At 34.1% G+C, this 27,912-nt stretch overlaps 4 protein-coding genes across 6 annotated transcripts; all 4 read right to left on the bottom strand.

The window, feature by feature from the left end:
* Window positions 1-3,705: 3,705 nt before the first annotated feature.
* Window positions 3,706-5,573, bottom strand: LOC11432717 (uncharacterized). The gene is made up of 4 exons (XM_003601449.4): window positions 5,225-5,573; window positions 4,977-5,120; window positions 4,663-4,887; window positions 3,706-3,978 (listed from the first exon to the last, which is right to left on the bottom strand). The coding sequence occupies exons 1-3, from the start codon at window positions 5,543-5,545 to the stop codon at window positions 4,681-4,683; spliced, it is 672 nt and encodes a 223-aa protein (XP_003601497.1). The 5' UTR covers window positions 5,546-5,573; the 3' UTR covers window positions 3,706-3,978; window positions 4,663-4,680.
* Window positions 5,574-7,067: 1,494 nt separating this feature from the next.
* Window positions 7,068-10,918, bottom strand: LOC11435660 (uncharacterized membrane protein At3g27390). Its single transcript, XM_003601448.4, has 10 exons — window positions 10,607-10,918; window positions 10,225-10,333; window positions 9,920-10,112; window positions 9,348-9,484; window positions 8,715-9,003; window positions 8,469-8,575; window positions 8,143-8,305; window positions 7,875-8,070; window positions 7,550-7,790; window positions 7,068-7,308 (listed from the first exon to the last, which is right to left on the bottom strand). Exons 1-10 carry the CDS (start codon window positions 10,698-10,700, stop codon window positions 7,170-7,172), a joined length of 1,668 nt encoding a protein of 555 aa, XP_003601496.2. The 5' UTR covers window positions 10,701-10,918; the 3' UTR covers window positions 7,068-7,169.
* A 7,907-nt stretch (window positions 10,919-18,825) lies between these two features.
* Window positions 18,826-19,872, bottom strand: LOC112420238 (uncharacterized). The gene has a single exon (XM_024778980.1). It carries the CDS (start codon window positions 19,870-19,872, stop codon window positions 18,826-18,828), a length of 1,047 nt encoding a protein of 348 aa, XP_024634748.1.
* A 1,929-nt stretch (window positions 19,873-21,801) lies between these two features.
* LOC11443036 (uncharacterized) lies at window positions 21,802-27,237 on the bottom strand. Of its 3 annotated transcripts, none has more exons than XM_013605729.3 (14): window positions 27,043-27,236; window positions 26,935-26,965; window positions 26,803-26,858; window positions 26,674-26,719; window positions 26,547-26,584; window positions 26,150-26,266; window positions 25,598-25,754; window positions 24,340-24,620; window positions 24,114-24,251; window positions 23,907-24,034; window positions 23,711-23,808; window positions 23,435-23,526; window positions 22,429-22,562; window positions 21,802-22,264 (listed from the first exon to the last, which is right to left on the bottom strand). In XM_013605729.3, the coding sequence occupies exons 1-14, from the start codon at window positions 27,052-27,054 to the stop codon at window positions 22,192-22,194; spliced, it is 1,401 nt and encodes a 466-aa protein (XP_013461183.1). In that variant the 5' UTR covers window positions 27,055-27,236; the 3' UTR covers window positions 21,802-22,191. The 3 variants fall into 3 exon arrangements, with proteins under 3 accessions (XP_013461183.1, XP_003601493.2, XP_024633608.1); XM_003601445.4 differs by having other exon boundaries at window positions 26,150-26,263; XM_024777840.2 differs by lacking the exons at window positions 21,802-22,264; window positions 22,429-22,562 and having other exon boundaries at window positions 23,435-23,559; window positions 27,043-27,237.
* Between the last annotated feature and the right edge of the window lie 675 nt (window positions 27,238-27,912).

The raw sequence follows: 27,912 nt of genomic DNA, 5'->3' as shown, positions 1-27,912 counted from the left end.
TAAGAACGAAACTAAAAAGACAAAATCACAATCATGATCATATGAATTTCAAAACTAAAAGGACAAAACAAAGCAAAGAAAATAGAATTTGATTTTCAACTGTCACTGTCACAGTATGCAGCCGGAGCCGACGTTCCGTGCCGAGTGTCTCCAAAAAAAAATGTAAGTGTACCATCCTTGATCATGCGGTTTCCTCGTATGTATTTTATTCATGTATGTATTGAAAAATAATTTTGAATTTTTAGAAATTTAGAAGTAAAAAATTGAGTTATACTTATTTGTAATTTTTTATGGCATTTTTTCATTTATATTCAAAATTAAATAGTTGTTTTGTTCGCAAAGTTTATCTCAACCGACAATATTGAAGATGTTAAGTTGAACACCTTTAATCTCAGAACAATTTTCTTTAGTGAATTTGATATATGTGATAGTTAATTTTAAAAGAAGGGTACACAATAAACTAACATAACTAATGACAAATTCTTGTACATGTACTATATCAAATCATACCAAATAGATGTTTTTGAGATACAAGAATTTGTTCCTTAAAAAAAGATGAATTTGTTCCTTAATTCATGTGTTATTTTTCTTAAACAAACCTACTAAACTTTTTCGTAAAAAAAAACCTCTTAAAATTTAATGTGATCTCTCTTCTGCTTTTTACTCTCTCACTCTCGTGATAAGTATCAAGTGAAGTGAAGAAAGTTATTGATGGAATAGGTTAATTTCAATGGTAAAGTGAGTTTATTTTATTAAAACAATTTCATTATTACTTAATTTTTTGTAACAATTTCATTATTGTATTTTTATATGATTTTTTTTTCTTTTCTGAATCGTCTAACAACAATGTTTAGGCAACATATTTTGGTGAATGATGATACTTTTTGTTCGTCACGTTGTGGTTTTGTGGAGATGTTGCCAACCACCAAGTTTTAACACCAACATACAATGATCCGACACATCTCGGGATAGCATCTAAAGAGCCGTTGCCTCCCCAAAATTGGGTCCACTCCTCCGAGATAAGAACTCCATCAATCTTACTAATTGCTATCTCGTTCGAGTGATACCACTTGTACCTTCAACCCAATAAATTCAAATCATCTAACTCCACATCCCTAAAAAATCCATAAGAAAGATTATTTTCCACCACTTGGGATGACGACACTCCCACATTAACACATCTTCTCTTTAGACCACATTAAAATCCCCTAAAATACACCTCGCTCCCTCCCTCAAACTCCTTCTAAACTTCACAAGACTTTCCCATAACCTCCTTTTGTCTTCAAAATTCCTACTTGGCCCTTCCCGAGAATCTCCTGAGTTCTAGCTGCCCCTTGGACTCGTTTTATTTCTACCATTTCTAACGATCTCCATCAATTGCAAGAACTTTGGAACTCCCAATTAACTTGGTTGAATTTTCCCCATTTTACTTCTTTATTTCTCTTTCCTCTTTTGTTTCTTCAGCCTCTGATGTTTCCAGCACCTGCATCACGCGCGCGTTCATTTCACCGGTCCTAACAGATTTGACTTCACCTCTCCTCTCTCCATCCCATCCCATCCCATCCCATCAGTCTGCCTCTCCATTGGAATTCTACCCTCACTTTCCACATGTTAGTCCCCCATAGGCTTGTTCAAAATCAAATATCCCAAATTATCACTTTTTGGGGGAAGAAGATCCCAAAAAGCTACCTGCTACTTCCTCATTGGAGACCAGCAAACCTAGTACTGCACTCCTTCCCCATCATCAGATTGTGATGACTCATCCCGATCATCAAACAAACCTCCATCTTCATCACCTTCCCAATCCCCTTTGCCGGACCAAAGATAAATATGGTCACGAGGCTTATCAAAAGGTAATTTCAATGAGGACTTGTATGACTTTTGCTGCAAGGCCTGAATTAATGGTGATTACTTGAGTTATAATTTACACAAAATTATTATTGCATTTTAGTCTTTAGTTCTAATACAAGTATTATTGTTTTGCAACTTTTCCTTCTAATTGTGTGTTTTGTTATTCAGGAGGACTTTTGGTTTTGTGCCTCACATAATAGCAACTGCTGATTCTATAACTAAGTTAACAGCTCGATGTGAACTATGCATCTTTACTTTGAGGAAGACAGGAGAAAAACAAACTGAACTAATTGGTGGGGCTGATTTATACATGCCGGTTTGCAGCCATCACTATGTGAATGGCCAAGTTGCTGTTAAAAAAAGTTATTGAGGTAGCTCCCATTGTTTAATAGTAATTAATAGGAATATAAAATGGTCTATATGTTTCCTTAACATGTTTACTTGATTCTGGTGTGTGCTGGTGTTGTGTGATTCAGCCAGTTTCTTCAACAACAAGCAATGTTGAATTGCGTTTCACATAATCTATCTTTTTTTCTTTCACTCTTAAGTTCTAATCATGTGTGTTATGTATTTGCAAGTTAAAGAGATACTGCTATTTTCCCTTAACAGAAGCAGGTCTATTGAAGTAACTTGAACACATTTATTGAAGCCATTGGCCTGTGTTTCATTCAAGTTCCTTATCCATGACTGATATCCATAATAAAAACTAATTCACCACTCATCACTCACATCTGTCTAAGTCTAACTTAAAACATACTGGTACATAAATTTTGCAACGATAACAAATTCCTCACAAAAAGCATGTTAATGCTTAGAATAAGCTAGTTTCTCGCAGATTTAAGGCTTTACTGTTTTCTCTTCTATTGTAAAGACAGATAAGTACAACCGACATCCAATTGGATTAGATTGGTGCTTCCCGAACTGTTTTAAGACATTGCCATACTATGGAAAATGAATGATTGCTCATTGGACTGGACATGAGCATATAACCATTTCCATCTTGCTTATAGCATCCTTCACCATTTCAGCAATTCTACGTAATACATTATGGGGAGAAATTTACAATCTTTATGGTATTATTGCATTTATTTAATCTATGTTATCGTCTACCTGAGTCACGGTTTATCTACCTCTGTCTCAGTTTATCTATTGACTAGTAGTACCATTTTAATCCATAATACTAGAATATTTTCAATCTTCATGGCATTAGTTATATTCCCATGTCATTTTCATTAGCACGTAAATAGTTGTTGACAGCACTGAATTTGTAAATAATGTAAGTGGGAATGAAAACTCCATCAACTCCCTTTACCTACATCTCTCAAAAATGTTGATAGAGCATTAACATCGAATCCTATGTTCAAAGTTCCAACTAGCCCAAATATTATACCAGAGCTTGGTTATGTAGACATCAGCAATTAGTTTTGATTTGGAGCATTTTTATGGATGAATCTTGTACTGATGCTTTGATTTGGAATTAGTTCTAATTGTGTTTTGGTTTTTCAAGAGAAGCTTTGGCTCAGTGCTTCACATAATACCAATTGCTGAAACTGCAACTAAGCTGACAGCTCGTTGTGAACTATGCAGTGTAAGACACAAACTTATGAATGAGAAGAGAATGCACATGGCATGACAGAGTATAATGATGTTTTATTCTAGGCTCTTGATTTTCATCCAATAGCTAACAATAAGTAACATCATTTATTTTCATTCCATGACAATTGCCTAAGATGCTCGGTATTTGAAAAAAATGAGAAACAATGGCTCTTGTTGACTAGAAGCAATTCATAGTGGTGCGTGGATCAAATTAAGAAATGAAACTCTAAAAACTCAAAGTATTCAAGACTAGATAGATTCATACCAAATGGGTGAGAGATATCATCCATGTAGATAGATAGATAGATGACAAACATCATCAATGGTGTGAAAAATAACACAAGAAACTAGTACTAGGTTAATATCTATCAACAATGTTCTAGCAAATATACCACCTACATAAACATCATATTTAATTAATTAACAACGCCCATAAGTCTGTTCAGGCTTTGCTTTCAACCTCCATATTTCTCTCTAACACAACCAAAACCATATCGATAGCAGGTAGATTCATGCAACGGACATGATTTCCTGCAAAAGGCATATACAAAATTAGGGTTAGGGGGGGTAAACACAGGGAACATACGGCTATGATTCACAATGATGGATGAAAAAGTTACATTTCACTACAAGCATGAGTTGCATTGCAGAAATTAAGATTTCAATTTCAAAAAAATGGATTAGAAATTAAGCCTTATCCCATTAATAAGTGGGGATTAGAAAATTATGAAAAAATTAAAACGACTCAACTATCCTACTGAAAATTCAAAAAGTGAAACTAATAATGTCAAAATACCAAAACCATATGAGAGTTAATCCAAAACACGATGGTTGCATATACTTTAGCAACAAGAAATCATTGAAAGACAAAGGTACTATTATAAAAACAAAATAGTTGGGGACGGGGGTTAGGGTTAGGGTTCATTACTACAAAATAAAAGGACTTAAATTAGCAGAAAACTGGGGCAGTAGTTAAGCATTAGTTTTTGGGGTTCAGGGATAGATAGAATCGCTCAGAAACCTTAACCTTTTGTTTATTTTAAATGTGGAATACAAGGGTTGAACCTGATTTTCTTAACTTGACAGTAAATGGTAACCACTACACCAGCAAACAAATATTGTAACTTCAACAACCTAATACTAAGATATATATAACAAAGTCAAATACAAAATCAAAGGAACTACAAATCTATCTACAAGAATATTGATTATTACCATGGTGGATGGAGTGTATTAGATTTTAATGGTGCACTTTATGACCTCACGTGATTCATCATAACCGTCCCATACTTGGGCCTGGAAAGTTGTTAAAGCAGCAGGGCCGTCGGAGGGGTCTTTGTCTTTTGGCTTTGCTTGAAAGGTAATGTAAAACATATGTCCAGCAGCAATACCAACATCATAGGCACACTTGACAACTTCATGTAACTCAAATGTTGGAGCCTATTAATTAATTAATTAATTAAGAAGAACAATTAGTCTAGTTAATTAATGAATAAACAAAATATAATATAATATTCATTCTCTTCAACCTGATTATCATTTTTTTCACTGTAATAGTCCAATGCAAGCCGAGAGAATTGTTCGAGAGTAGGGCGGTCTTCATCGGTTATGGGGAGGGGTTGGGTACCGCCACATAACAGTGTTCCTGGCGGACGGGGGAGAACATCGTACTCCTATATTATATTGTGTTGTCCAGAATGAATATTAATTAAGAGAGTGAAACAGAATTGAAAACAGCAAAAAATGAAATAGATAGAGATAGACGCAGCATACGTACACTTAGGCCGCGAGAACGCTCTAGATGTTCATTATCTGCTGCCTCTAGTTTCAGCCTGAGTTTATTCTTATACACATATTTTTCACACATATATATGTAAGGCTCATCGTCGTCATCATAGATAGATAATTCACTCAACTCTGGAACTTCACCGTAGGGGTACACCTCATCCCAAACAGAACCCCGCGGTTTGGGTTTAGATTCGGGTCCCTGTTCCGATCCTAATTCCGGTTCTGAATTCGGCATCTTCCCTCTTTCTCTGCAGTTTTCCGTAGGAGTTGGTGTGACTGCGGGCACACCGGTATTGAATTCCATAGACATTCTGCAACACGAAATGAATGAATTACGATTTACACCGTATCGAGGACAGTTAACTTGCTGTCAGGGGCATTTTAGTCTTTGGCTTTGCTTAATTTTGGTTGGTATCCGCATAAATTAATCTTTGGCTATCTAAAATATTCTTACAAGCTTAGGTTGTAGTCTTTTTTTTTTCTTTTCTTTTTTATCAGGATTCAGGACAAAGAAAGTGAACAAGACTAAAGCCAAATAAAAGAGATTCTTTTAAAAGCTATCTAAAATGTAATATGGAAATCAATTGATGTTTGTTTTGATTCCCATTATGATCCCTTTGGTTGTCTTTCTTGTCTTGCAAGTAAAATAACTTTCGGAAGGATTTGTTGAAAGTACTTAGTTGCAAAAATGAATATGATCTCAACTCAAACAAAGTTAACCCCTTGTTTTGTTGTTCTTAAGTTAGTTGCATTCATTTTTATTTTATTTTTTATTCGGCAAATATTATAAACGCCATCCCCGCAAGACGCAAGGTATGGACGAAACAGGATACAAATGGTGCCGCATATAATATGGTAACACTATAACCACCTAAAAACACCCCTGAAGATAGTTGCATTCATGAATCATGAAATTTTATTTTTCAGCTGAACTTTGCAGATAGTAATTCCTAGACTAAATTTAGGCTTAGGAGAGAAGGGTTAGTTTTTATCCTAGCCTTTAGAAATCAAGGCTTGCATATACTACATGTTTATTGAATTTGTCTTATATTATAAAGAAGCTAAGTAAAAAATTTCAACCTTAAGTTTTTCAATTATCTTTGATGTTGTTAAAAAATCGAACCGGAGTTAAAAAAATCAATCTTTATCTTAGTTCGATATGACTTTATAAGACTATGAACCGGTTGAACCAACTGCCAAATTGGTTGATTCTCGGTTTAACCAGACCGGTCTAATCCCATTTTCAGAACACTGGTTCTTTTGGAGCTATCAAAAAGAACACTTTATGGCAGCATGTGAACTAACAAAGACTGCATCTCTTGGCAAGTTTTGCATACTTCATATTTTTTGAATTTGGTGCATTTAGTTCTTTTGGTAAGCAAGTAGGGAGCTTCTACGGTGCAGTCAGGAAACTGACTTTTTTGAAAAAGTTAATTTTGATTTTAATGTTTGATTCATTTTTAAATTGTTGATTACTCATTAATGATCAATGGTAATTCATCTAGTAATGCTTGCGACATATTGGACTTACATGTACTATTTTATCATTGGCATCTTTAACATACAAACAATATTTGATGATATTATGTGATAGTCTTAAGTGTTACACTTTGTGGGGTGTTACACTTGAAATAAGGTAGGATAAAATTAGATTAAGTGTAGTCTTGTTAATCTTATAAATTGATGATACTATGATGACTGAACTTTTGATGCCACTGTACAACAGTGGGGTGTTACTCACTACAATTTTGATGTTATAGTGTTAACTTCATCAAAAAAGCCATTTTCATGACTTCACCATAGAATTTTCCAAGTATAAGAAATATAGAAAAAGGAAAACAAAAAAATGGCCATAAAGTACAATGATTGCAAAACTCTTACTGAAGTTACAAGAAACTATGGTCTTCATATGTAATGCTTTCAACATTATATTGCTAAGGTTCATCAATATTGTTGCCTTCTTTAGCTGAAGCGCTAGCTTGCAATGCTTCTATATACAAAATTTTCACTAGATTCCTAAATTTTCGTCGAAAAGTTGGCATCCGAGACATGGAAGACACAATCCCCTGCAACCTGTAGCAATGAAATACCAAATGGGAAGGGAAGGAATTGAAGCACTTAGCATATGCATCAAGAATGTGGTTGAACTGTTTTTATACCAAGTAGTAAGTTGTTTTCATAAACTATGATAAAAAAATCATGAAATAAGTTGAAAATGAAAATAGTTTATAGACATGTCATAAACTATTTTCATACATTCTCACATATAGTTACATAAGTGATTATGTAATGAGATAAATATTTAGAAATATACCTTCTAATTATAGCTTGCAATTGTGCTCTTCGAACATTGTCCTTAGATGGGAAGCCAGTGCTATCCCAATCCTCTGGTATATCGTTTTTGCTTCTCATAACAAGTTCTTTCAAGCATGTTTCTTCACTTTCTTCCAGCTCAAGATTCTTAAGCTGCTCTTTCATGATCAGTAAAGGTCCGATAAACCACTCAAACACTCTATCCTTTGGTCCATTCATCCTTGTCAGTTCTATATCATCAGCTGCAAATGCATTTACATCGAAGCATGAGCATATTTACGTATTCCAATGGAATGAAAGCATGGCATGAGCAATAGAAGCAGTACATATAACCAATCCATCTGAATTTGATTTTGCTGAAGTTAGAAGACATTGTAGCAAGGACCAAGCTGGTAACTTGATGCTTAATTTTTTGCAATTGCCTTTGAAAATGCATTCCTCAATTTCCTTTACACTTATCAGACCATCACGGAGGACTATCCGGCCGTTTACCTCACACGACTTGAAAAACCAGTCCCATACCTGCAAAATAACGATTCTTTTCAAGTTAGAAAAATTCGTAGAAAATGCTTATTTAAGTCATGTTACCATCACCTGCACAGGTTTATATTGCTGAATTTTCCATTTCATACTTCTGGATTGCTGTAGGGTGTGTTTCGAGTTTTGTGAACTATCTCTCCTATTTTTCAAATTATGATCAATTCCTTCAAGTTTTTTCCTCTCAACTGCATGCTTCACATTTTTACGGTATATTGGCCTGGCTGTCACAAGTACTACTTGAAATTAGTGACCAATGTTCGCCACCGAAAACAAACTTACTTAATATGAGGAGTATTAGAAAAAACACCCTTTTCAACAATAATAATCTTCAAGCACGGTAAAAAAAAACTGATAGCATGGTAAAGAAAATTTGATAGCACCTGGGAAGGCAGGATCCTTCTCTCAAGTAGAGTAAATCATTCACATATTCATCAAAAAGTGAAACCACAGATACAATGTAGGCAAACCCCATCTTCAATGAGTCCTCCTACAATAAAATATTCACTTAATAAAATCTCTTAAAACTTGCATAGATAGTTAAAATGACAATTGTGAATTTCAATTACATTTACCGAATAGATATACAAGAAGCTCAACAAAAATTGAAGCATCGTACGTTAACTAACCTGATGGACAACGACTCCACCATACAGGCTAAGAAAAAAACTGACAATGATAGCTGCTAATACAGCACCTAGAACAGCCAAAGGCCAAAGGATGATGGCAAGACCAGCAAATGGGACACATTCAGTTTCTAGGAAAGGTCCCCTTCTTCCAACCAAATCTTCTAATAGTCTCTTCCATCCTCTAAACAGCATGTAAGGGCTCTTCCATATAGCAATTGATGTGATTAAAACCACATCAAAGGGCACCCCAACCAGAATCACCAACAAGCAACATGGTAATAGCGACAATCTAACAAAGAAAACAATGGTTATCAGTATATTACGATACATGCAAGCTGTATCTCATTGTGATACTGAATTCAATTCAATCGGTACAAATCTTTACCGTGTATCTATTTTGACATGAATCCCAATTCGTTCTGATGAATTGCCACCTAAACTTAGTGTAACTACTTTCTTTTTTTGTTGTTGTCAATTTTGTATAACCAACCAGTTTTCTTTTGTTATTTGATACATGACTTGAATCTTCAATTATTACTAGGTTCATATACGATGTTTCAACTTATAATTGTTTGTTATGTCACTTTTTTCATACTCAAACTAACAAACATATATTTGGAAGGAGCAACTTACTTGATATCAAATGGCTTTTCTTGAGGGTTTAAATTTTCTCTTAATTCATCCATGTATGAAAAATAGGAGTGAAAACAAAAGTCTGTGACATCCTGAACCACTGTACAGCTTGTTTGAATTGTTGACCAACAACCATCCTGGCATCATAAATAAGTTGCATTAAAGCTTCCTGCCTTCTGCTCAAGACTCAAGTCAAAAGCTTTTAAGAAATTACTATAGGATAGTTAAGCTAGAAAAGGAGGATAATTAACTATGGACATATTTGAGCTAATCTACTTACATAAACATTTGTGAGACTGTTCGAAAGAGTTTATGGAAATAACTTATTACATGTCCATAAGTTGTTTTCTACTTATTTCCAGAATCTTTTTATGATAGAATATGAAAGCAGTTTAACTTTTATCTTTTGCTATAGAAATAACATATACATAAGCAGTTACATGATAAGAGCTTAAGTTGTTTATCCAAATAGGACCTAAATTACATAGTCATGGTGGCAAAATTTTCAAGGCACTTCTAAATTCTAATCCACATTAAGGATACATAAGCAAAAACCAGAAAGTCTCACTTACAATGAAGCAATGATAAAATTTGTCTTGAACATTCTCTCCAACAACCTCAAAAGTTGCAAGAAGAGGAGCAAAAAAGCCATATCCAATTCCACCTAAAAAGCTACCAACAATACCAACTACCGGCAAAAGTAACAAAGGAACCGGCAAACATATCAACGCCGCAATCTTGAAAACCAGTCCAAACCTCTTTGTTCTGTTTTCAAAGGCCAACAATTGATGAGTGAGATTGAGTTAGAACATATGAAACATATAATCATACATAGTTTGCAATTGCAAGTCCAAAGAATTTGGAAAGAAAGTACAACCTTGCTACACAATAGTATGTCCAAAATACATGTGCAGTCCAAAGTCCAATGATAACAGCTGAATTTCCAACAACCATAATGGCAAATGCAATTGGACCTATCAATGCACCTGCCAAATGAATCACCTTATAATGAATATTTACTTTTACAATGCATTCAACATTAATAATAATCATGAACTTTTATTTATGTAATTATGTACTATTATATAAGCATCCATATGATTCCTTATAAAAAAAATTCAAACATTGAGTTTTTAATATACTTTCATACTTTATTTTTTGAAGCACCCCCATACAAAATTTATAAATGTGTTTTAGTCTAACAACAAGAACATTGAGATAAAAATACAAAAGTGATAAGTAGAAAAGAAAAAATGAACCTTTGATGATACCAAGTATAAAGAGCATGAAGAAAAATGGGAGGAAAGAAATAAAGCTCCACAATTTGGTCCCTAAACCTGCAGATGAATCCATGATAACATACAACTAACTATAAATGATGTTATGGTGAGCTTGTTTTTCTCTGTCTCTCAAGCTTATATTATTATTTAAGAAAACCGAACAAGTGAAAACCAACAGAGAATTTGTAGAATTGTTATCAACAACAACAAACAAAATTTCCAATTAAGTAGTATGAGTATCCATTCAATTCATACTACCATATACTATTATTTCTTTTAAAAAAAAATTAAGAATTTTCTTCCATTTTTTTAAATAAACAACTTGTGTGAGGAGAAAAGTATTAAACAATAAAAATTTCTTCTTAACTTAACATGTTTATTGTAAAAGTTCGAATTTATTTTTCACATGAATATTTTTGGAAGTGGAGTGGAGAGGGTTTTCAAAGAGAAGGGTTTGGTGGCAGTATGTGAACGAAGTCACGTGTTGCAGTGTAAGTGTGATGTGTTATTCATCCATCTTCCTAGAGTGACTCATGACCAAAAATAGTGATTCCCATAAATAAAAAATCAAGAAAAGTTATACTCCTCCTTCTAGTAAAGTTTTGAAACATTAATCAAGAAAAATCACGAATTTATAAAAAAAATATAGGATATTTTCATAAAATAATGATTAAAAATTATTTTAATGGTCAAGATAAAGATAAATATGGTAAAAGTGTTGGATATCCAACTCACTTGTCGAAAGATAACTTGGAATCACTAAGCTGCAAAGTTAGAGTAATTTTTATACACTGGTTGGATATAGAGTTTTTTTTAGGAAAAGAAAAACTATCTTTTCTAAAATTTATAGATTAAATTTAAGGGTTAAATATGTTTATTCTCTGTCAAATTAGGTTTCAAAGAGACAAATATATTCAAAATAAATATTTGTTAAATAGGATAACAATTTATTTTTCAACGTCATCAAATAAACTATTTGTATTAAATTATGGTTCATTTTGTTTGACTATTGGTAATTTTTATTGTAAAAAAATACTTTTATTATAGTTTTTTTTTTTAATAGGGTAAAATGAAATATATTACCACGACAAAAGGTCCTTCTAGCATATGATGTGATTAGGACGAAACACCAAAATCACCAACATAATCTTAAAATAAGATAAATAAGTTTGTTAATCAAGTGACTATTTTTTAACCTTTTAGAATCATGCTAACTTGAAAGTGTAAACGGTTAAACTTTTGTAATATTAAATACACAATTTCCAAGAAAATAATTTTATATTTAGCTTCTTAAGGACATAAGCTAGTATATCTCTCCATCTTTTCTAGAGGTTGGTATGGTCCGGTTCAGAATGAAAATTGAACCGAACTAAATTGAACTGTTTGCTAAATTTAAAATAACTGAACTGAACCGAACCGAACTGTTTGCATTTTTTTTTTTGGTAATAAAGCTAAAAACAAAGAAAAACTGAAAGTAAAAGTACAGAAACAGAAAACTATGCTCTAGGAAACAGAGTTCCTATGGCATCAAAGCGAATTAAATCCAAGAGCTCTTGAGGTGGTGTGGCGTGAAATAAGCACTTTTAATTAGATGAAGCTCCTAACTTGGCCAAATAGTCCGCGCATTGGTTTCCCTCACGGAGACAATGATGAACTGAAAAATTATGCACAGATAAGAGGTCTTTTATGTCTTGTATTAAGACCGCGTACACATGAAAGCTTGAAACTCTTCCTGTAATGAGGTTGATGGAGAGAAGGGAGTCCGAGTAGCAAGCTAATTCCTCTATTCCCATTGTAGCAGCCATGAGCAAGCCTTGATGAAGGGCAGTGAGTTCAGCTAGCAGGATGTCTGTCGAATCCGGAATGAAGCCAGAGAAGCCAGCGAGTTAGGCTCCAACATTGTTTCGAATGATACCTCCGAACCCCGCACGGATTGGTGTTCCGAGACAACTCCCGTCCACATTAAGAATGTTACAAATATTGTTATTTTGATTCCATTTTACCATGCGATCGGGAGGGATGATATTGCTCCTCTTGAAACATGTCTGGATGATGTTGACAGAATCGTTGATGCGGTAGCTGATCCGAGTTAAAGGCCAAGTTTCATTGCTGATGCACATCATGTTGCGGTGCCTCCAAGACCACCATAGACCGGCAAGGAATGTGGTTGAGCGCGGCCCAGAAGAATGATTCCTGATCCAGAGCTGCACACAATTTGTAGAGAAGGGATCCACCTTGTCAATTGGAAAACAGTCACTACGCCTAAGTCTATTGGTGGTTTAGGGGTTCGCTCCGCAAGAGATGCTAATGTTTGTCTGCTCGGGAAACTTGTTTGGGACATGGTTCAATCCACGAATAAATTATGGGTAAATCTCCTTGCAAATAAGTATTCATCCGGACCAAGCATGCTTGAGGATAGCGTGAAAAGCAGCAGCTCACCTTCATGGTTCTCTATAATTCGAGCTAAGGATATTCTCAAACCCGGATATATTTGGCGGGCGGGGGCGGGCACGTCCTCTTTTTGGTTCAGTAATTGGAGCTCTCATGGCTACCTTGGTTCATTGGTCCCTATCATTGACATCCATGATATCCATCTCACTATCAAAGAGGTATTCACGTCCGTTGGCCAACATACTGATGCCATTTACACCAATCTTCCTCAAGGCATAGCTGATATGATCAATAACTCAAGCATGAGATTCAATGCTAATATCGTGGATGCCCTCATCTGGAATCCCAACAAGAATGGTGTGTACACTACTAAAAGCGGATATTCTTGGCTCTGCTCCCTTTCGGAATCGTCAAGTAATGGCACTGCTTGGTCTTGGATTTGGCAACTGAAGGTTCCAGAAAAATACAAGTTCCTAATCTGGCTTGCCTATCACAACGCAGCTCCTACTTTATCGCTGCTGCACCACAGAAATATGGCTCCTGCAGCTACTTGTTCGCGCTGTGGGGAGGAAGATGAAAGTTTCCTCCACTGTGTCCGCGACTGCAAGTATTCCGCAGCCATCTGGCATCGAATGGGTTTTATTAGCGATGCTTTCTTCTCTACGAACTGTTTGCATTTTGGACTGAACTGAACTAAACCGAACTGTTATTATTTATCCCCTTGAAAAAATATATTAAAAACAAACGAAATCGAATTTTTTGGTTTATTTTCCTACCACTGATCTTTTCCATATTTGCTTCCCAAGACATTCTAAAATTACATTCACTTCTCTCTTGTTTTCTATAAATTAATTATTCCCCTAAAGTAATCTCTCAAGTTTTTGTGTTCCTATTCTTTACAACTTCTTATCATTCATTTCAGTTCTTTTTGGCCTAATGTCGATGGAGACTCCCGTGTTTGGCGCCATCCAACCTCCCTCGGGAAGCCGCGACGATAAAGGGAAGTCACGGAAAAGTGAACCGGGATCAGATTCTGACTTGGATTCGGAATCAGAATCCTGCTATGAAGAAACAACGGGAGAAAGCAAAACAGGCAGTGGCTCATTACTTAAACATAAGTCCCTTCGATGCTATTGATGTTCCACCAGATGCAAATGTATGTGGCAATAACTTTCCCAAACCCATGGACCTTACGGATAGTGATGCCACCATCTCTCTTCTCGGACACCTCTCGCAGAGTGCTTTGGACAAGTACAGTAGCGAAAACCAGGTTCTAAACTACTTCACCACCACCATTGTTATATATATATATATATATATATATATATATATATATATATATATATATATATATCTTTATTCTTTCTCTTATTAATTTAGGGTACCAACTAGGTGCCGTATTCCTCTTGTTACTAATTATTACATTACCTTTGAAGCCACCCATGTTGATGTCGATCCATCCAACTTTTCAGGCCCAAGTCCAGGACAACAAAATATCAGGAGAGGCTCATGTCGAATCATGTTCCATTAAAACCTCTAATTAACGGTAACAATGTTTCTTCTTTACTATTATGTTTGCTTACATGTTTAGCAGTGGTTTATTTAAGTACTTTTCATAGTAAAACCAGACTAGCTTACATTCTTGAGACTGGAATATGTTGATACAAAAAAACACCATTTTATTCAGTTCCATAATCGCTTATATCCTTTTCATGCTAAATTCAAATGACGCCATCAATTTTATTGCCATTGCTAAATTCATGTCTGGGAAGTTGAGACAATGCACTAGTATTTAGGCTGATTTCAAAATCAAGTAAATGTGATGTAATAGTGCTGGTAGTGAGTCTAGGTTGCGATAGCGGAAATCAGATTACCAATGTTTTAAAATCCTATCGGAGATCGAACTAGCAACACCTTGGGGTATGGTTCAATTAGTTCAACCGGTTGAACCAAATAAATGATAATTAATAAAAATATAGCATTTGCTAATACTACCTTCATTGTTCTCTACCCTATATATATCTTTACTCTCCCTTCAACCCCAGTTCCAAAGACTAATATCCACAAATTTCATATTTGCTATGTCACAACTTTTATCACCATCAAATAAAAATCATGTATTTTTTAATCCACGCACAATTTTATACAAAATCAAAACTGCCAAGTTTTAGGGGGAGTACATGAGATGAGGGACCTTGCCATCATCAAAAGGGAATTTCACATATATACTGCCGCACAAACTCTTCCACAATCTCGGAAGCCAGCTCACCATGAACGGCCTTGCAGTGCATGTACAATTTTGTGATAGATACCCAGGTAGGAATGATAAGAAAAAAGTGATATTATGTAATATAGAGTGGGCTAGGATGCTTAATTGGGCAGGTTTTTAGGATTTAACAGTATATATGTGATATGCAAATGTGTTATGTGTACAAATATATAATTGGTAGTAAATGAAAAAATAATAGATCAATATTACTGGATAACATACATGATTCTTGCAAGAGGACAAATAACATGATATTTGCGATAGGACAAGAATTAATGATTACACGATCACAAAAACACAAAAAGTGAAGACCATTATATTATGCATACTTAGGCCCCTGTTAACTAACCACAATCTTGTACTCGAGAGTAAAACCTAAACAAATAGTATGTCTTAATCAAACTCTGGTATCAGTTAAAGTTAAAACCCAGCAGAGTAAAAAATAAATCAGGAAGTAGAGAAAAATTGATCTAATACTCATGACTATATTATAAAACTTTTTTATTTGAAGTTTGTTAGTTGATATGAGCATACTTAAATATATGCATTTATTATTATTGTCTCATAATTTCTAACTTTTAACGGTCGTACTGCAATATTTGTCACCTTAAAAAACTCTTTCTTTCATTTCCTCTTCTATAAAAGAGAAAGATTTTCAGAGTATAGGAAAGAAAATTAATGTACTATTCATATACAGCTACACTCTTTCATGGGCTCCTCTCTTGGTCTCACATTTGAGACTTATAATTGTTCATAGGCCAAATACTTCTCAGTGTCCTTTAAGTTTCACGTTTGTAACAGTTAGATCCTTTAAGTTTCTAAGGTTTCATATAGGTCTTTAAGTTGTTAAAAGCTTATACTGTTACCCTTTCAGTCATCCCCTATTACAACAAAATTGATATGTCCGTTAAATGAGTGACGTGACATAAAACGCCGCATTTTAGCATGGCAACATGGTATTCCTGTTACAGAAATCACATATTAGAAACATTGTCTAATATTAATTCTGCTGCATACATTACAAATCACATATTAGTTACAACCCTGAAGATGAATGATGAGAAATCTGTTGGGTCAGAATTGGAACACGCTGGAATGCCAAAACGCGGTGTTTTATGCCACGTTACTCACTTAACGGACAAATCAGCTTTGTTGTAACGGAGGATGACCGGAAGGGTAACGGTGTAAGCTTTTAACAACTTAAAGGACCTATCTGAAACCTTAGAAACTTAAAGGACCTATCTGTTACAAACATGAAACTTAAGGACCCAGGGTGGTATTTGGCCTTCTTTATAATTAAACTTGTTAGAGTTTTTGGCTTTTTTTTTCTTCAACTCCGCCGGTTCCGTCGAAACTTTCTCAGCCCATTATCTTCAGCACAATTTCATTCCAGAAGCACGCATGAGAATCAGGAGAATTGAAGGAAAGACTAGAACTAGAAACTAAAATCTTTCCACCCAAATCTAACATAATATCCTAAAATACTTCAGAAACAATTAAATTAAATTGTAAATAAAATTATTTAGGACTTTGAAATCAAATTTCATTAGCAACAAAAATGGTGTAGAAACCCAGACCTGAACATGTAACTATAAAAATAATAGCCAGACCCGAACATTAGAGAATACAGAGCTTCAGGCTATGGTTTTCGTAATGGATTGATAATCGCTATTAATTTCTCTTAATTAAGAGTTCAACATTGATTTAATTAATTAATTCACAATTTTGTTTTCAACTTCGTCCAACAAACATCCCTTGTAATTTATCCTCTTCAATTTCATACCTTTAGCTACACAAAATCATATTCAAAACAAAAGGATTATCTCTAAATAAATACCTCTCAGATAAAAAAATTGCAGAAAGTCAGAAACATTATGAGTAGAAAAGGAATGAAGAAAAAATGATTATCATTAGTTGTAACTAGCTTTGTACATCAAGTATTTATAAGCTATGCTAACTAACATGAACTAACTTAAACCATAGGATTATTACATCAGTAACTAACTTTCTAGTTTACTTGCTATGCAAGTCATCACTATCTTCCTTGGCCCTTGCTTCTATCTCTATTATTTGCGTGATGCAATATCCCCACAAGTTGGTGGTTGATAAATGTTGATCATCCCCAACTTCTTGACGGCTGAAGCTGGACTTTGTCGTTCACATGTCTTTCAATGGTGGGTTTTAACCGGCGACAAATCTGTTGGTTTTAAGGTAGTAAAAAAAAAAATCAGGATTTTTGTTAAGAACTGAATAGGTTCTTTGATGGTTAAAGCTCCAGGATCCGGTGAATGTTACATGTTTTTGTGATTCAACTGGCGAGTGGTGCTTGAGTAGTTACGAGTTGGGTTTCTCATTCGTGGTCAATGTTTCTGACTTGTGATTCTCTTATTCCTTTTTAGAGTTGTTAAGCACATCAAGTTTCAAAGTTTGTTTTGTCGACGCCGCACCGGTCCGCTGTAACTTGTGATATCTTGTTCATTTTTATGTTTGATTGAGATTGTTGGACTCAGAAGAGTGTTCTGCTTGCTGCGTTGTAGGGCGTTTGGTTCTTGGTTTCGTTCTGTGTCGACGGTATGTCCATACGCCAGTTTTTTGAACTCTGGTTAGTGCTTCAAATGTTTTCAAATCATCTCTCTTTTGCAATCTGGTTTCGCTCCCATACGCGAGTGTGTTGGATTGTCCTCATGACCGCGGTTTGTTTGTTGGGATGAACTAGGGGTTGATCTACTAGTGTTATTTTATTCGTATTTATTACTTGTTTGGGTTGGACTACACATTTATGTAGACTCACTAGGTCAGGTCTTTTGCTCCCGTTTTTTTTGTACGTCTTTACTTTCATTAATCTAATACTTGTTTGCTTTAAAAAAATTAATAGCTAAATGAATTTTTGTTAAATTATTTTATTCTCTATCATTTACAATAATAATAACTAAATCTTATTTACCAAAAATGTCGGTGAAATAATTGTTTTTTTTTTTTTCTTTCAATTTTATTACAAATAAAAAAAATGAATATTGATTATTTTTTACGATAAAATGTACAATATTTAGTATGATACGGTGTTTTTTTTTCTTTTGAAATGATATTTCTCAAAATATAAAAGTCGATAAATAACTTTTTATTTAATAAAAATTATTGTTAATTTATTGACTTAAGAAGTTAATATATGGATACACTTCAATTTACGGGTGTATCATAGAAGCTCCTATATTTTTTTTGCCAAAAAAATGTCTTATTTTGTTTGATAAATTGCATAAAATATGAGCTTAGTCACTACTAGAGCCAAAATGACGAGTCTAATTCAACTAAAAATACGGGCTACTATCTCCAGGCCTAGGTTCTCATGAGAAGGTTACCTTAATTTAGAGTTCAGATGAAACTCACATAACTAATCTATCTGAGTTTGATTTTGCTAAAATTAGAAGACATTGGAGCAAGGACCAAGCTCGAACTTTTTTTTGGTTACAGAGAGGCTAGCAGAAGCAAAGAAACAGAAAACAGAAAACAGAAACTAAAGAAAAAAAACCAAAACAAGCAGCTATCTCCTAATAAAGACAGTGCCTATAGCATCATCTCTAAGCAGAGGGAGGAGGTCAGCTGGCGGCAATTGGTGGACGACAAGATGAACTTCTGAATTAGCACCCAACTTGGCAAAGAAATCCGCACATTGGTTCCCCTCTCTTAATGTGTGATGGAGAGTGATATTTCGAACACTAAGCAAATCCTTTATGTTCTGAATGAGGACGGCGTAGGTGTGATATCTCGGAGTGTCATTCATAATAAGATTAACTGCAAGAAGGGAATCCGAGTAGCACATGACGTCATTCATATTCAAGTCAATAACCATATGCAGACCTTGGTGAATCGCGGTTAGCTCGGCTTGCAATATGTCCGTCGAATTCGGGATGAAACCGGAAAATCCTGAGATGAGCAAGCCTGCACTATTACGGAGAATATCACCGTAACCGGTGCGTGAGGGAGTGCCTAAGCAGCTGCCATCCACATTAAGAATATGGTCATGGTGATTCCTGTTGTTCCATTTCACGAAACGGTCAGAATGGTTCACATTTTCCTCGCTATCAAAGGCAGAATTGATATCTGCAGCTGCTGAAACGATATTGTTGCACAACCGAAAAAGAGACATGTTTTCATTATTAAGGCACATTAAGTTACGATGTCTCCAAACCCACCAAAGACCAGCGAAAAAGATATCCGGGAGGGAGCTGGACATACCGATCTTGAACCAATCGTGAGCTGATGTAGCTGTGAAGAAATCATTACATGTAAACCCAATTTTCTGCCATATGCTTCTAGAAAAATGACAGTCCCTGACACAGTGCAGGAAGGTTTCATCTTCTTCTCCGCATCGAGCACAGGTGGGAGATGGCGCTATGTTTCTGCGGTGGAGCAAGGAAAGAGTTGGTACAACATTTTGACAAGCGAGCCAGATGAGAAACTTGTACTTTTCCGGAACCTGCAAATTCCAAATCCAAGACCAAGAGGGGTGAGCTAGGGATGATATCAGCTGCCGGGACTCTGAAGGTGAGAAGCCAATGGAAGCCGCTTTTTGTAGAATAAGTACCATTTTTGTTTTGAGACCAAGCTCGAACTTGATGCTTAATTTTTTTTGCAATTGCCTTTGGAAATGCAGATTCCGCAATATCTTTCACAAAAGAATCATTCTTTTCAAGTTAGAAAAACCAGTCCGATCACACCTGCACAGGTTTATCAAATTATGATTATGATAAAAAAAAAAATTAATTTTTTTTATGTATAATATTAATGGAGATGTCTACTTAGTTATTAGTCCATTAGTCATGGGGTCATTGGTATTGACACATTTATATGTCGTTGTTTTCTCCTATAAATATGACTCCCATGGTCACAAAATCACACAATTGAAGAGCATAATACAATTTATTTTTGTGTCTTCTTGTTTTGAGGAGTTTCAGAACACGTTCAAGGTTACTCCTCTCAATCACATGCCTTTGTGTTTTTACGGTATACTACATGCCTCTTAATTATAATTTTACATATATACCGATATTTATTATACATCTTTTTCTTCAATCAGCAATAAATAATATGTTGAAAACATAAATCAACTCTCTCTCTTAAAAGATAAAATTGTAAAAACAATAGTAATTACAAACATATTTTAATAAAAATATCCACTATCTTAATTCCCGTTAATTTTTCAAAAGGGTTCTTATAATTAGGGACGGAGGTAATAGTAAGTACACCATTTTTGAAGGAGGCAGAACTCAATTGTTTTTCACCATCCTAAATTCTTTTGGAGGTTCAATGTCATAAAGCATTTTATATTCAATGAATGAAGTTTTAATCGTCAATCTTAAGCTTTGGGGTATAATAACAGGTAGTTTAGAATTAGAATTCTATATTCAATATTTAATAATGTTAAAAATAGCTCTATGTCAATCTTTAGGATATAATAACAGGTAGCTTAGAATTTGTAAGTTCAGCATCTTAAGCTTTTATTTTTATTTTGGATGTTATGCTTTAGTTGTTAAATTGATATTACAAACTAATGTACGTGGGACATCCTAATTGCACATAACCAACAAGTGAAAACCTATACGAGAATTTGTAGAATTATTATCAACAGCAACAACCAAATTTCCAATTAAGTAGTTTCTATTCTATTCATGCTACTATATACTATTATTTCTTTCCAGAAACAAAATTACAGGATTTTCTTCAATTCTTTTATAAATAAGCAAGTTATGTGAGGAGAAAACTATTAAAAATTTCATTACAACTTAAAATTGTTGTAAAAGTTCGATTTTTTTTTCTTCAAGTGGAGTAGAGTGGGTTTTGAAAGTGGTGGTGGTATGTGAATGAAGTCAGGTGGTAATTTAAAATTGTGATATGATATTTATCCAACTACTTTGTAACAATACATTACGTTCTTATTCCTTTTTTCTTTTTCCCTCCTTATTGTTTTTTACCAATAAAAAGAAGAAAAAAAATGAAGTTCTCATAAAAAAAAGGACTTTGTTTTCTTTTACATAAAAAGGAAGTTCTCTTTCTCACTACTCATTGTTGTAACATAGGAAAAATTAGCACCTTGTCCGACACTAAAAAAATGTCCTTCATAAATGTTGATGTGACTAGACGAAAGAAAATTTAAGGAAAAAAAATCATATCTAAACGAGTAATGATATTTTGACAACTAATTTCCAACAACTTTTAGTGACAACCTTTTTCCTCTTTTTATTGGACAATAACAATAGAGAGAATAAAAGTACAATGAGAGTATGAGAGAGAGGGTTGTCACAAAAGTTGTTAAAAAATGGATGTTCAAATATCATTACTCATCTAAACCTTATATAATTTTGGTGTTGTTCAAAAGGTGATGTTCACAGTACATAACACATCTCAAAAACAAACAAAAAAAACTTTTCTTTTACAATTAAAATGATGAAATATGGTATATATTGATTTGATTTTCCTAATCAGCATATGAGCATATCATGATGTGTTTAGAGGGAAGTTACGTAAGTAATGCAGAACCATCAGCAGCATGATTACGACCAAATGAATAAATTAAAATTTCATCCTCAGTAATGAATACTATAGAATCCAACATACAGGCTTCAAGGACAACTTTGTATACAGTAACTTTACATCTTGGTAAAATTGCATTTGCAACCCATGCCCCTTCTTTCTATCGAAATTGCATTTCTTGTTTGAGAGAAGAAAACAAGAAGCACTAAAATTTCCTTTACATCAATTCAAAGGTGTCCTTAACTCGTGAGTCAAAGTAAGAAGCTACCGAATTTGCTATTCTATTCACTACAAACAGATGCTTGCACGACTTTCCTTGATTTGTAAGAAACAAGAATGAACATTACATGTTCATGGTCTGCTCTGACCACATGAATCAAAATGGGGGTGAGATTTCGGAGAAATAAGAACACAGGATAATATTATCATTTCCCACTTGAACTTCCTTCCTGTTCAATAACCAAAACCGAAATAGATCAAGAAACAAGAACATGTGCAATTTGCGGCAAGTTGAGAACCCACAGCAAAGAGTAGATATTAAAATATCTAAGTTATAGAACAATTAAACTTGGCTCAATTAAATTTTATAAAAATAGTTACGTAGCACTCTTACCATGGAGGGTGAATACGGATTAAGCTCCCCACTTCAAGGTCAACATTATTGCAAACTCTTGGACAAAAGATAATGGTTATTTGACCATCTTTGCTGCCACCAAACCCCATTCCTTCAGCTTGTACGAGAAAATTCTGCAAAAAGAACATATCACCTTCCATCAATTTATAAATCAAACATTAAATAAGGGTATATCTTAAATGTAGCAGTTGTTCCATTTCAAGTAAAATTATCATCTCCCGCCAGTACAAATCTTTATTGCATACGACAATATTTATATTAAAAATATTGATTAATATACAGTTTTTTTTTTTTATCACAAATAATCTTTTAAAATCTCAATCCAATGCACCTCTCTAAATGTAGCAGAAAATGCATGAGTTTACAAAACACTAAGAGACCATCATGAGTCTCCATTCTCCAAGTCTTCGACTAACATGTTCTCATTTGTCATAATTCAACAGACAATCATGCTGAATAACCTAACTTCCTTTACTTGCAGGCTGCAGCTTATAATGGTTATGAATATATAATAGGAAACTTAGTCTTGCTGTTATGTGCTTTCCCAACATACAAACTATTAAAAAGTCATTGTGCTTGACACTCAAATAGTCATTGAGCTGTTTGTTTTTTATAGATATAGATTAATAAAAAATAAAACTGAAAAAGCGTAAAAATATTTTTTTCTTTTAAATGTACACATATATCTATTGAAATAAGACAAATGCTAATGAGTGCCTTCAAGATATAGTTAAGGAAATATAAATAGAAACTTTTTATTAGAAAGTGGAGTTTTCTATATTATCAAAGGCAATAAATGTTGTACTTTTCAATAAAAACTTTCTAATTATTGACTCCTTACTCAGGACCCTTGAAATCAAGGCCTTGAGGGTGCATTCTAGGATACCCAAGCACTTTCTTAAGTATAAAGCATAAACTTTCAGGGCAATAACAAGCATTTCGTGCAACCTATGGAAATTAAATTTGTTGATTTATAAAACTTCACCTCGGTATACTTGCTAAATGAGCAATGACAAACAATCAGCTTTCCATCCAGGTATCTTGAAATGATGTTTACATCAACACAGCCAAATTCACCTGAATTTTAGTTTCTTTGTAAGTCAAGCATCTCTGTCCACGTGTATTAGAAACAAATGTAAAATCTGCTATATGCATCCTCCCAACCCCAAAAAATGAAAGAAAAAAAAAAACTACTAATGAATGATTTTCTGTGCAATAGAGTAAATGGAAAGGGAAGACAAAGTAAAAGCAAACGTTTTACCATCTGGTTTAGCTCCAGCTTGTAACTTTTTGGAGAAATCTATGTCTCTTTCCTTTTCTTTTTGCATCGCCTGCTGTAGTTTTTCAAATATTCCAGTTCTGCACAATTTCATAAGATAATCACACACTGAATTCAGAATTACTTCGAATTCAAGTGTTCAATTGCATAAAAATACTAGGAAACCACAATTTTATACCTCAATGAGTTATGTGCTCCAACACTTTCAGTAATAACAGAGGAAGTCCCTAAAGCATTGTGAAATCTATCTGCCATCGTCTGCATTTTCTTTCCCGGGAAAGTAATTCTCATGTGTTGATCAGTTTCCTGTACAAGTAAACAGAATTAAAGCCAGATATGACAATAGACTAATAAGTGTATAAGAGTAACCATAGAACAGTAATACCTCATTGTCACTTGATGATCCGCTATCCACAGGTTCAGGGGAGTCTTCACTGTCAACAACCGTCTCTGGCAAATGGGATATACTACTCTTCTGAAAAAGCTGCACTGCTTTTCCTTTTCTTTGATTATCACGTGGATACTGGAAAATAGAGGTGGAAGGATCTTATACACGGAAAAGTAAACATGTGTCAAAGAATAACGGTAGCATTTCTAAATTTTCCACCCACCAGATCAGTCTTATCCTGGAGGTTGTCAAAAAGATCAGCCATTAGGGGAAGATTAAATTCATGTGGACGAGCTTCAGTTTCAGAAGGCTCGGTGTCTAAATTTATTTCCACTATGTCATCATCTTCGAGATGATTTCCATCTAAACTTGCAGAAGGCCTATGATCAACAGCTTTCATAATTTCAGGCAGCCTGTCAATATTAGAGATTGAAGGACCAGTGTGCCCATATTTATGTGTCACTGATGACAATGAAATTCTTGGCTTAGCTTTGTTCCAGATGCCTGCGACAGTTATCAGTTCGATTTAATATTCAGATATTTCCATTCAAACATTGATATAATTGTGATTACTATTAAAGTAAACCTAAAGTGGATCCATCATTTATAAAGAAAATATGTTAGAGGGCACAGCAATTATGACCAAACTCCACGTACAGCAAGATGCATCTGCAATTCTAGATACTGTGAATGAACTTCTCTTTATGTGTCAAAAGGTGAGAAATTGACAATATTTGCAAAAATGGTGTCTTATTCCATCATTAAAAATGTGACATATTCCAGATCCATAACATCCATTTACTCTTTTGAAGAAACATCCATTTGCTAATACTCAAGATTAAATTAATAAGCATAGAAATATAGTTTCCCATGTGCCTCTCTCTTTATCTAGGAAGGTCAAGTCTTTGAATTTCAAATCCACACAGGGTATATCTAAAATATACACAACAACTAGTGATGCGGAAATAAATATATACTTATTAAAAACTGTTAATCTGTTAGTTATATCCTGGGTTTAACCAATAGGGGAAATAAAAGTCACTAAAAATTGATATGTTGTGAAGTTATTGCAGGGAAAGCAACAAATCATGTCCGAGATGAAAATATAAAAAATATTTTAGTTGATTCTCTATCTATATGATTGCGGTTGCACATATCCTACAGAACTCAACATCACTTACAGACTAGGAGTTAGAAGAGGCACTCATAAATTGGACTTCTAATTAAGCATAGTTCTAAAAGGGAAAGACCTTACTCAGTTTCGGAGCATAAATTATTTTACAAATCCTGAAATGTAGCATGGAGAACACGTAAAAAAACTGCAGCCAGTATTGAGATGACACAGACAGGACACTCAAGAAATATAGGAGACTTCAAAGTTCAAAAAGAAGCCCCACTAACAAATATTTTCAGTTTCAACAGGGAATTGCAAGTAAATTGTGCTCTAACCCAGAAACTAGCATTTTTCTTGGTGCAGGTACCGGATGAATTTGCTTTTGAGAAGGTAGCATGGGATGAAGCACTTTCTTGAAAACATAGCAATGCTTCTGATTTTCTTTTTGCATCTTTAACTTCATCATTTCTGAGAAATTGACTACCATATCTTTGGAGAAGTCTGGTCGAGAGGATGGTGCTACCCTTTAAGAATAAACAAAAGATAAAGAGTCAGTAACCAAATTAGCCTCCGAAAGATACAACGTTGGTCATATTAGTTCATAAATAATGGAAATTACGCCCTGAGGGCTGAGGCCACTAAACATGCATTGTCCTTAAACGCATTCCATCAGACAAGTTAGTCCTCGAATCACAAGGACTAATTTAACTAAACCAATCTACATTTAAGGTCATCAGGCATAATATTTCCATTACTCATTTGCTAACATAACCGAAATTATATCTTTCAAAAGACTAATCTAACTAATTTACTCCAAACATAAAAGATAAAATCATTTAGTAACAACCAAAACAAAAGGGAAAAACATAAACAAACACATGGTAGCAAAAAAACATTATATGTAAACTTCAGAGAGTACCTCATCTTCCGAAACAGTATCTTCGTCATCCGAATCAGCAACCACCTCTCCCAATTCATCGTGGTTGTCACCCTCATTGAAGTCCGGCATTTCAACCTCCTCATCTTCGGGCAACTTCTGACCACAACAACAACATTGTAATAATAAACACTTGTGAGAGACTGTTTGGATTGGCTTATTAGAATTTATCTACTGACATAAACACTTGTGAGACTATTTGACAGAATTTATACAAAAAAGTTATATGAGACTGTTTTCAGCTTATTTTCCTAAACTCTCTAAGATAGCTTATGAAAATAACTTATACATAAGCACTTATGCTATAAGCTTCAAATTAAGTTGTTTATCCAAACAGTACCTGAGTAAGAATGAATTAATAATAATGAAAACTTAATACCTGAAATGAGGAAGACGAATTGTGATTACAGAATCTTTCTGCGAAATATTAACAAAAATGAATGAAAAGGTTATAAGTAATAACAAAGTATAAAATGTAAAACAGTAATTAATTAATATTTATGCACCTTTTAACAAATCTAATCGCACCGGAAGAGGTAGTTCTTCATCTTGCTAAAATAAACAAAAGATAATATTAGTTAATTAATGATAATTACAATTACTAAAACATAAGTTAAGGTTAGGTGTGAACGAACCTCGTTGGTAGCGTGGTTTTGTAACGAAAGAAGATTAGCGTAATGGTCGTCGTCATCTGGAAATGAATTAATGAAGGTGATTAGATTAAGGAGGTGATGAAGATGTAATTGGAATGAATAAGTAGAAATTACCGGAAATGCTGTCTTCTGAGTGTGGATTAGCCTGTAATGTAAGAGTGATTAGGATTGAATTGAAGAAAGGAGAAAGAAGTAAGAAAATTGGTTAGTAGATTTACGTACGCGGAGGAACATTTTAGTTAGATGCAGAGTTCAGAACATGGATTCAACTTCCTTCACCGCCGGTGAATAAAATCCTCATTCATACATACATGTCAGCTTTGTGGCTGGGTTCGGCCACAAGTAAAGCGTGGTAAATGGAGCTGGCGTTTTGAAGGGGTTAAAATATGTCTATGGTCCCTCCATATATTTTTTTGAAGGGATGGTCGTTCCATATATGGTAAGTTTGGGTTTTGATTCTTGAAAGAAAAAAAATTGAAGTATATTCTTGAAAAAAAAATTATTTTCTTTAAAAAGTTCTTGGACCCAATTTTCTGAATGATTTTTGCACCATTTTACTACTTAAAGTTCTATGATTAAAAAAAGTTTGGGTCAGCATCTACACACATGTAAACTTTCGACAATGTTTGGTTGAATGATGCAGTTTTAATGTCAAATTTAAGGTTGGAATGATTAGAGCTGTCAACAATGAACCGGATCATTAGCCCATATTTTAGGTCGGATCTAAAAAATTAGCCCAAAAAATACAATCGGACTTTTTTGGCCCATACAAAAATGGGGCTTCGGGCCAGGCTGACCCATTATTACCATTTAATTTGATTTTTGTTAAAAAAATAATATACTTTTGAGATAAGTTATCAACTATTTTAAAATTTATTAATAAAAAAATATTTAAATAAATAAACTTAATAAAAATGAATGAATTTAACTTAAAGTTTTAAAATTTTAAAGTTTATAAATTATTAATTTGATTTAATTAAATAAATAATCTAGAATGTTAATGTCAAAATTATTTGCACTTTTATGTCCATCCAATCATATTTTAGCAAAAGAATAGTGGTGAGTGACTAATATATAAAAAAATACATAAGA

The sequence above is a fragment of the Medicago truncatula genome, chromosome 3 (assembly GCF_003473485.1).
Source record: "Medicago truncatula cultivar Jemalong A17 chromosome 3, MtrunA17r5.0-ANR, whole genome shotgun sequence".
Lineage (NCBI taxonomy): Eukaryota > Viridiplantae > Streptophyta > Magnoliopsida > Fabales > Fabaceae > Medicago > Medicago truncatula.
The sequence above is the reverse complement of the archived record's forward strand: the minus strand, read 5'-3'. Positions and strand labels throughout refer to the sequence as shown.